Consider the following 10,000-nt stretch of genomic DNA (forward strand, 5'->3'; position numbering starts at 1 on the left):
ATGGACTTCGCTATGATGATTTTTAGGTGCTCCTGAGTTTAGGTGATATGACAGACGACGCGAGAGCCTCATGGTGGTCATGCCGATATAGGTAGTAGGATGGGTTTCACAGTTCCCATATTTGCAGGTGTACCTATATACGACATGAGATTTTTGAAGCTCATCGACGATCTGCCTGGTGTTGTTCCTTAGGAGTAGGTTCGATGTTTTTTTGTTTTGATAGTAAATAATGAAATTAATTTTGGAGCTTGATTCAGTGGGCTTGATGTTTCTCTTTATGATTTGTTGCATCACTCTCTCATCCTCCTTGTATGCAGTGGAGAAGAAGGATTTGTAATATATATTTATAACGTTCTGCGCTGGATTGTCTGATGCATTTGCTGATTTAATTTCCTCGTACCAATTTTCCATTATTTTCTTGGTCACTTTTTCAATGTCTCTATTGCTAAAACCGTTGTTGATTAGGACTTGTGATGCTCTTTCTAGTTCTAGGTGCACATTTTTCCAGCTACTACAATGGCTAAGGGATCTTCGTACATATGCACTAATTGTTGAGATCTTGTACTTTTGTGGGCATTCACTCATTCCGTTAAGGCAATGTCCGGAGTTACTAGCTTTGGTGTAAACTGAGGTATGAAAAGATCCTTCCCCCTGTTTCACGAGGATATCAAGAAAAGGGAGAGATCCATTTTCACTGTTTTCGATGGTGAAGTTAAGACCTGAGGCTTCTATGAGTCTCTGTTGTAGTGCTACGACTTGTTCGTTATTTTCCGCTTTTACGAAAATATTGTCTATGTATCGACAGTATATTTGCGGTTTCTGTACTTCACCGAAGACCTCTTCTTCGATACTACCCATGAAGAAGTTAGCAAAAAGGACTCCCAAAGGAGATCCCATTGCAACTCCATCTATCTGGCAGTATTTGGTACCTCTCGGGCAGGTGAATGGGGCTTCTTTAGTGCAAATTTCTAATAGTTTCTTCATCACTTCTTCTGGGATGTCGCATTTGGGGTAGCTGTCGTTGTGGTAGACTCTATTGATTATATACTGTATCGTACGATCTACCGAAATATTCGTGTAGAGGCTTTCTGCATCTAACGAAGCAATTACACCTCTAGAGTTGTGGTTGGTCAGGATATCCAAGAAGTCGGTAGGGGACCTGACACAGTAAGATGACGGCACATACGGGGTAAGGATTTCTCCTAGCTTCTTCGCTATTTGGTAAGTCGCCGTAGGGATTTGAGATATAATTGGTCTTAGTTTGTTTCCAGGCTTATGGGTTTTAATGTTTCCGTAGCAGTACCCGAGGCCGTAATCACCAGACAACTTAGGAAGCTTAGTACCACCCGTGGTAGCATTGACAGTATCTATAAGCTTATTGAGTTTCTTTTTTAGGTTTTCTGTGGGGTCTCTGGTGATCTTTTTGAATTTGCTGGTGTCTCCAAGGATCTGATCTAATTTTTGCAAATACTCTTCTGTGTCTATCAGGACAAAGGTAGCAGCTTTGTCAGCTCTTCTGATGGTAATGTTAGGATCGGCTCGGAGTTCTTTAGCAGCCTCAATGTGCTTTTTCTCCAGCACTTTACTTTTGAAGTTTCCTCTAGTTTTGGAAGCTTCGCTGATGACTTCTGTTTTGAATGGGGGTTCAACGGTGACTTTCTTCTGCTTAGCCAATTTTTCGACGTTATCAATAAGGATCTCACACTCAAGGCGCTTTTCATGTTTTTGGGGGGGCTTCATGATATGACAGTTTAGTCCAAAATTGAGGAGTTCTTCTTGATCGGCAGTCAAGGTCATATCAGTGAGGTTTGTGTAGCCTTTTAAGGGACGAGCATATTTAAGCTGTCCTCCATTGAGATGTACCAGCTTTTTCCGGTTATTATTAATGATAGCTTGTTCATGAGAGTCCATCATTACCTTATAAGCGGATTCAGCTTTATTCTTGATTTCTTCGTCTATGTCACAGTTGTTCCATAGTCTTAAGGCTTCTTTGGCTTCCCCTTCCAGTTGTTTGGTTAGAAATTTTAGTTCTTCAATCCTTGTTCTCATAAGGTCTCTTCTTCCTTCTGGGAAGTACAAGATCTCAACAATTAGTGCATATGTACGAAGATCCCTTAGCCATTGTAGTAGCTGGAAAAATGTGCACCTAGAACTAGAAAGAGCATCACAAGTCCTAATCAACAACGGTTTTAGCAATAGAGACATTGAAAAAGTGACCAAGAAAATAATGGAAAATTGGTACGAGGAAATTAAATCAGCAAATGCATCAGACAATCCAGCGCAGAACGTTATAAATATATATTACAAATCCTTCTTCTCCACTGCATACAAGGAGGATGAGAGAGTGATGCAACAAATCATAAAGAGAAACATCAAGCCCACTGAATCAAGCTCCAAAATTAATTTCATTATTTACTATCAAAACAAAAAAACATCGAACCTACTCCTAAGGAACAACACCAGGCAGATCGTCGATGAGCTTCAAAAATCTCATGTCGTATATAGGTACACCTGCAAATATGGGAACTGTGAAACCCATCCTACTACCTATATCGGCATGACCACCATGAGGCTCTCGCGTCGTCTGTCATATCACCTAAACTCAGGAGCACCTAAAAATCATCATAGCGAAGTCCATCAAGCAAAATTAAGAAGAGAAGACCTAACCCAGAATACGGAGATTATAGATCACAACAAAGACCCACGACGTTTACCTATATTAGAGGCTTTGTATATCAAGGATCTATCCCCGGGAATGAATACCCAACTCGAGGACTTAAAAATCCTACCAAGTGTGAGAAGATCATTCCCCAGTGAAAATGAGACAAAAAACACAGATGCACGCCACCCTCCAACCTACAGAACGACACGGAGCTCCGGCGACGCCAACCAGACAAAATCCCACACCGACGACCAGACAAAATCCCACACCGACGACTAGACAAAATCCCACAGCCTGTCCCATATATACCCACACGCACCAGCCCAGCCCTTAGATTCGTACCTGCCACTGAGGAAGCACCAAGAGGTGTGAAAACGCGTTTTGGCTTATCTATAGATTATGTATGTTATTCCACAACATGACATACGGAGATTTATTAAGGTTACTGCCTACAGAAGGCAAGATCACTCTAAGAAAGAGAGAAAAATACGACAAGAAGCTCTGTCATAACAAGCTTGCCATTCATTTTAATGATATATATATATATATACATATATACATATATATATACATATATACATATATATATACATATATATATATATATATATATATATATATCATATACATATGATTGAATAATGCTTATGGGAGTGTTCATTCTAGTTCAGTCGGCTAGAATATCAGAATTCATGTTTAAGATTGCCTAACTATTTACATGATACATATATTTGTGTAGTTATATTTTTCCCCTTCTTTCATTTCCTTGTATGGTAGAGTCGGGTCCTCCAAGCAAAGTTGTAGCAGATGCACGTAGCTCATCCGAACTCCAAGTCAGCTGGATTCCGCCGGAAACTCTCAACGGTAACCTCTTAGGCTACGTGGTTTCTGGGGGCGTGGAAGAGGTCGAGACGATCAATATCACTATAACGTTGGAGAACCTGAGTCCGTGTACATGTTACGAGGTCACCGTCTGGGCCAAAAACGGCGCTGGAAAAGGAAATGGGACGGTAACCTACGGAGAGACTCTGGTTGAAGGTAAGTATTACAAAATTAATCTGACTTTTCAACAGGTTGATATCCGTTAAAGTAAGGCTCTCTTTGCCAGTTATCAAGGATTCCTCTTGGATAAGTTATAGATAAGAACAATGACTATAGCATGCGCGCGTGCCTATATGTGCGTGTGTGATTTACCAATGTCTTGGATGATCCCTCCGGGATGAGAACTCAAAACTCATAAATGTCCCAATCTATGGGTAATGCACACACATACACTTGACTCCTTATCCCCACAAGTTGGAGTGTCGGCTCGCATTCCATAGATGCTGACATTTTCAGCCATAGCCAGTGCTTTAACTCGAATCGCTGAGTTAGCAGTCGGAAGCTATACCACTGTACCATCAGGCCTCCGGAGGGGTGTTAAATGATGGTTCTTTATATATCTAACAAATAGACAAGACAGCACTTGAATGTGACAGTTAGTATTCTGGTGTTTCATCACATCTTTGTGATCACTAAAGATATTGGGAACTTCTGAAGTGGGGAATTTTAAGATCCAGTTTAGCGTGGACATTATCATCAAACCATAAGTAATATTATCTTCGACTCCTTTCCATATGAAAAGATAAAACCTACTTTCACCATTTTAAACATCTCAGTGAAACATTCCATGACTTGCTTACACGACAATCCGCTGGCGCGCCGAAAGGAGAACTAATATATTTCACATTGACAGCTCCTCCACCTCCCAGGAACCTCGACGCTCAACCCATATCTCCACGGGAATTGACACTATCATGGAGCCCCCCTAATACAAACTGCACTATATCTCGTTACTGGATTCAGTACACTGGGAACATCCTTTGGAACGGATCAGACACTCATGATGACAAAGAAGTTCCAGGTGATACGACCTCTGTTAATCTAGCTTCGCTTGTGCCCTACACCAATTACACTCTCCGAGTCAACGCTTCATCGGGAGAACGGGACGGGGAAGTCGCTGTCAAAAGTTTCATCACTGATGAGGCAGGTAGGACTTGCACTTTTATTCTTACAGATTTTTATGTCAGCCTCAAAATCCTCGTAAAATGAAAAAAAAACATGCTTTATTTCAATAATAATAATAATAATAACAAAACTTATACTTCATGTTTCAATAACTGGAAATTCGGAGCATCACAATGTCTAGCAATAAAACTGTCTCCTCTGTAGATATATCTGTGAAGAATCATTTTACTGTTGTTCTTGTTGTATGAGTATAAGCCTGTTTCTGAATCACCATCTTGCACCATTAGAGGGGAAACAGTCCCCCAATTGACAGCTGTGGTGAAAAGGAGAAAAAAGTAACAATTTGATGGAAAAATATCTCGAATTCATGTCGGAGATATATTTTCAATTCTTTAGAGCTAAATCTCATTGGAGGTGATGTTCTTACTGGGTTTTGAAGACGGTGTAGAAAGATGATTCTCAGAGCTCTGTTCTGTAGGATTATCACTTGTACGTACCCTTCGTTAAACCAATCATTGAATTAGCTCACCTTACGTATTCACTGTTTATATATGTATGTATATGTATATATATATATATATATATATATATATATATTTTTATATATTTATATATTTATATATAAAAATATATATATATATATATATATATATATATATATATATATATATATATATATATGCAAAGTAGACCACTTGGAAAAAGGAAACTAACGAAGCAGAGCGCTTTCGTATATTACATCTTCAGTACAATAAATACAAAGTAATAGAAATGCATACATAATATATACACGAAACAAAGGAACAAGAATAGTTTGAATATGGGTGGCGGCCAATTACCCCCTGGGGGGCGGAAGGTCATTGTCAATTAACTTATGATGGAGGGGCGACATCAGGTCACAGTACGCCAGGGTCACATAGTGTCGATGGGTTACAATTTAACTGATATCGTCTTACTAATTTCTTGACAAATAAAATGATCAAGTTTGTATAAGCCTTTATGTAGGTTGGTATTTTGATTACTGGTGGTATGAATCAAACTACACTATTAAATTTCTTTCTATTATGTTGTTGGTATAATAGATTGGCTGAGCATTATCCCAATCAACTGGATGATTATTTAATTCAATATGTTTGAAAATATTACTCGAATTATTGCCATCCCTAACAATTTTCTTATGTTGTTCAATTCTAATGTTTAAGGGTTTGGCAGTTTGACCCATGTAAAATTGATTACACATTTTGCAAGGAATTTTATAAATGCATCCTTTTCTAATTTCAATACTATTGTTGATGAGTTTATGTTTTACTGTACTATCATTTTTGAAAACTACCTTTACGTTAATTCTTTTTAATAACTCTGTAATACTTAAAAAAAATCTTGAAATGGTAAAATTAAAACATTATGATAATTGAAAGGTGATTTAGGTTGAGGAGTTAAAAATTATTTCCTTACAAAATTGTAAGCAATATCAAGGAATTGCTTAGGGTATCTTAATTCTAGCCCAATGTTAAAAACATTTATGATTTCTTCATCAATAAATTCAGGACTACAAATACGAAAAGCTCTTAAAAACATAGAAGCAAAGACTATACGTTTAATATTATTTGGATGAGAATAATAATAATGGATATATGAACTTACATTGGTTGGTTTACGATATAAACATAAACTCATCAACAATAGTATTGAAATTAAAAAAGGATGCATTTATAAAATTCCTTGCAAAATGTGTAATCAATTTTACACAGGTCAAACTGCCAAACCTTAAACATTAGAATTGAACAACATAAGAAAAATGTTAGGGATGGCAATAATTCGAGTGGTATTTTCAAACATATTGAATTAAATAATCATCCAGTTGATTGGGATAATGCTCAGCCAATCTATTATACCATCAACATAATAGAAAGAAATTTAATAGAGTGTAGTTTGATTCACATCATCAGTAATCAAAATACCAACCTACATAAAGGCTTATACAAACTTGATCATTTTATTTGTCAAGAAATTAGTAAGACGATATCAGTTAAATTGTAACCCATCGACACTATGTGACCCTGGCGTATTGTGACCTGATGTCGCCCCTCCATCATAAGTTAATTGACAATGACCTTCCGCCCCTCAGGGGGTAATTGGCCGCCACCCATATTCAAACTATTCTTGTTCCATTGTTTCGTGTATATATTATGTATGCATTTCTATTACTTTGTACTTATTGCACTGAAGATGTAATATACGAAAGCGCTCTGCTTCGTTAGTTTCCTTTTTCCAAGTGGTCTACTTTGCATAAGTGAACACACGTATCCGTGTTCTTATTAGCATATATATATATATATATATATATATATATATATATATATATATATATATATATATACATACATACATACATATAGATATATATAAATATATGTATACATATACACATATATGTACATATATGAATATATATATATATATAAATATATACATATACAAATAATATATATATATATATGAATATATATATAAATATATATATGTATATATATAATTATATATATATATATATATATACTTATATATATATATATACATACACATATATGTACATATATATATATACATATATATACATATATATATAAATATGTATATAAATGTATGTATATATATATATATATATATATATATGTATATATATATATATGTATGCTAATAAGAACACGGGTACGTGTGTTCACTTATGCAAAGTAGACCACTTGGAAAAAGAAACTAACGAAGCAGAGCGCTTTCGTATATTACATCTTCAGTGCAACAAGTACATAGTGACTATGTACTTGTTGCACTGAAGATGTAATATACGAAAGCGCTCTGCTTCGTTAGTTTCTTTTTCCAAGTGGTCTACTTTGCATATATATGTATATATATACATATATATATATATATATATATATATATATATATATATATATATATATGTATATATACATACTAGTCTGGGGTATTGACTGCATGTTATTGTGGCAAAGTTGCATGCAGTAGATAATTTAGGGTCTATATAGGGCGCCCCTATGGACCAGAGACACACATTATAATTCTTTAGTGATAGAGGAAAACTTTGTTCATACATAAATGATGACACTTTAATACTGCGACTGTCCCTCCGTTATGCTCTCCCCCAACCCCTTGTTGCTCTTCTCTACAATTTTTCTGATTTTTATTTCCTTTTTTTACCTACCCTGTGGTGGTGGAATAGAGCGCTACCACCAAGTCTTTCCACTTGAGTCGTAAAAGGCAAAAAAAAAAAAAAAAAAAAAAAAAAAACGGGACGGGGTATGGGATTAGGAGTCCTGCTACCTGTAGCCCCAAAAAGGGGACATTCCTAAAAAGTAAAGGCATAAGAGGGTCTGGGAGTTGTCCAACCAGTACCCTAAAGTTTGGGTCTTTTAATCTGCGTGGATGTGGTAGAGATGAGAGTAAAAGGGAAGATATAGACAATATGTTTGTGAGAAGAAAGACGGATGCACTGGCTTTGAGTGAAACTAAAATGAAAGGGAAGGGCGAGTGTGAGTTTGGGAGTGTAACTGGGAGGTACTCAGGAATGAAGAAGGGACGAGGGAGAGAAAGGGTGGCTATACTAGTAAGTGAAGAGATAAGTAAGCGTGTAGCGGAGTGGAATGAGGTTTCATCAAGGTTGATGTGGATGAAGGTGAAGCTGGGAAAGGAGATGTGGGTTTTTGTAAGTGCGTATAGGGCTCGTATTGAAAAGAGCGTAGAGGAAAGGGAGGCTTTTTGGGTATATGTAAATGAGTGTATAGCGGGATTAGGAAGAAATGTCAATGTTGTTGTATTGAGAGACCTTAATGCTAGGAAAGGAAGCAATAGATGGAGTGATTAGGAAGTACTGAGTTCCAGATAAATATCGTAGTGGAGATTTGATGGTGGAGATGTGCCTTGAAAGAGAGTTGATGATAGCAAATACAATGTTTAGGAAGAAAATCAAGCATAATTACACATGGGGGAGGGTGTTGGGTGGAAATGTGGTAGATAAAACGTGGACTATATAGTGGTGACCAGGATTATGGTTGGAAGAGTTACTGATGTACATGTGCTAAGGGGAGAGAGTGGGGGAATATCAGATCATTTTCTGGTGGAAGGTAAATTGAGAGTAGAGAATAGGTGGAGAAAGAGGAAAAGGGCAGAAGGTAGGGAGGTACTTGGAGTGAACTACTTAAATGAGAAAAAAAAAGAGAGAAAGGGTATAAAAAGACGCTGAGAGAGAAGTAGGAGGGAGTAAAGGATAGAGTAGAACTAGGAGTGGAGGAGGAAAGGGGATGGTTCAAGGAAAGAGTCATAAGGTGTGCAAAGATGGTGTGTGGAACAAGGAGGGCGGGAGGAAATAGAAGGAAGGGTAGTGAGTGGTGGGATGAGGAAGTAAAGAAATGTGTAGAAGAGAAGAAGCAGGCATTCATAGATAGGCTACACATTAGAACGAGGGAATTGTATGAGAGGTACAAAGTAAAGGAAAGGGAAGTTAAGCATGAGATAAAGGAAGCAAAGAGGAGAGCAGATGTGAAATATGGTAAGAGTATGACAAAAAAAATTGAATGTAATAAAAAGATGTTTGGGAAGGAAATTGAAAGAGGAAAAGGAGGCGCATTGAATAGAAAAGGTAAAAGGTGCAGATGGAGAGATAATAATGGAAGAAATGGCAATGAGAGGAAGATGGACAGAGTATTTCAAGGGGTTGCTAAATGTGAAGGAGGATAGGGAGGGAAAGGTAGTTGCAGTGGGAAGCGCCAAGAAAATGAGGGTGGTAAGTGAGGAAAATGAAGGAGAAATAGGGAAGGATAAAGTGAAAGCAGCTGTTATGATGATGAGGGCAGGTAAGGCACCTGGTCTGGATGGATGCCATGCAGAATGTCTGAAGAAAGGAGGTGCAGTTATGGTGGACTGGCTGGTGAGGTAATTCAATGTTTGCTTAAGAGAGGGAGAGTACCGGAGGACTGGAGGAATCCCTGTATAGTTCCGCTTTACAAGCGAAAAAGGGACAAGTGTGAGTGTAGTACTTTCAGAGGGAACAGCTTCTTGAGTGTAGTTGGGAAGGCTTATGGGAGGGTCTTGATTGAGAGGACTAGGTGAAGAACAGAGGAAATAGTTGGTTTAGGACAGGTAGGGGTTGTGCAGATTAGATTTTCATGGTAAGATAGATATATGAGAAAGCTATAGGAAAAGGTAAGGATTTTTTTTCTGGCTTTTATGGATCTGAAAAAGGCTTACAACAGGGTAGACAGGAAGGCACTGTGGGAGGTACTGCAGATATATGGGATAGGAGGAAAGCTGTTA

The 10,000-nt window shown here is 37.5% G+C and overlaps 1 protein-coding gene across 8 annotated transcripts in view; it reads left to right on the forward strand.

Annotated features, from left to right (window-relative positions):
• Positions 1-10,000, forward strand: part of LOC143038463 (receptor-type tyrosine-protein phosphatase H-like) — a 116,501-nt gene that overhangs the window by 19,497 nt on the left and 87,004 nt on the right. For 7 of the 8 annotated variants that reach the window (XR_012967565.1, XM_076207688.1, XM_076207687.1 and 4 more), the window contains 2 exons: positions 3,440-3,700; positions 4,398-4,691. The exons of the other annotated variant lie outside the window; for it this stretch is intronic. Coding sequence is in view for 6 of the 7 variants with exons in the window: in XM_076207688.1 (XP_076063803.1) it covers positions 3,440-3,700; positions 4,398-4,691 (555 nt within the window). In the remaining variant the exon portion in view is untranslated. The remainder of the gene's footprint in view (positions 1-3,439; positions 3,701-4,397; positions 4,692-10,000) is intronic. 8 annotated transcript variants of the gene reach the window in all.

Source organism: Oratosquilla oratoria, chromosome 24 (genome assembly GCF_046742065.1).
Source record: "Oratosquilla oratoria isolate Oo_2021 chromosome 24, ASM4674206v1, whole genome shotgun sequence".
Lineage (NCBI taxonomy): Eukaryota > Metazoa > Arthropoda > Malacostraca > Stomatopoda > Squillidae > Oratosquilla > Oratosquilla oratoria.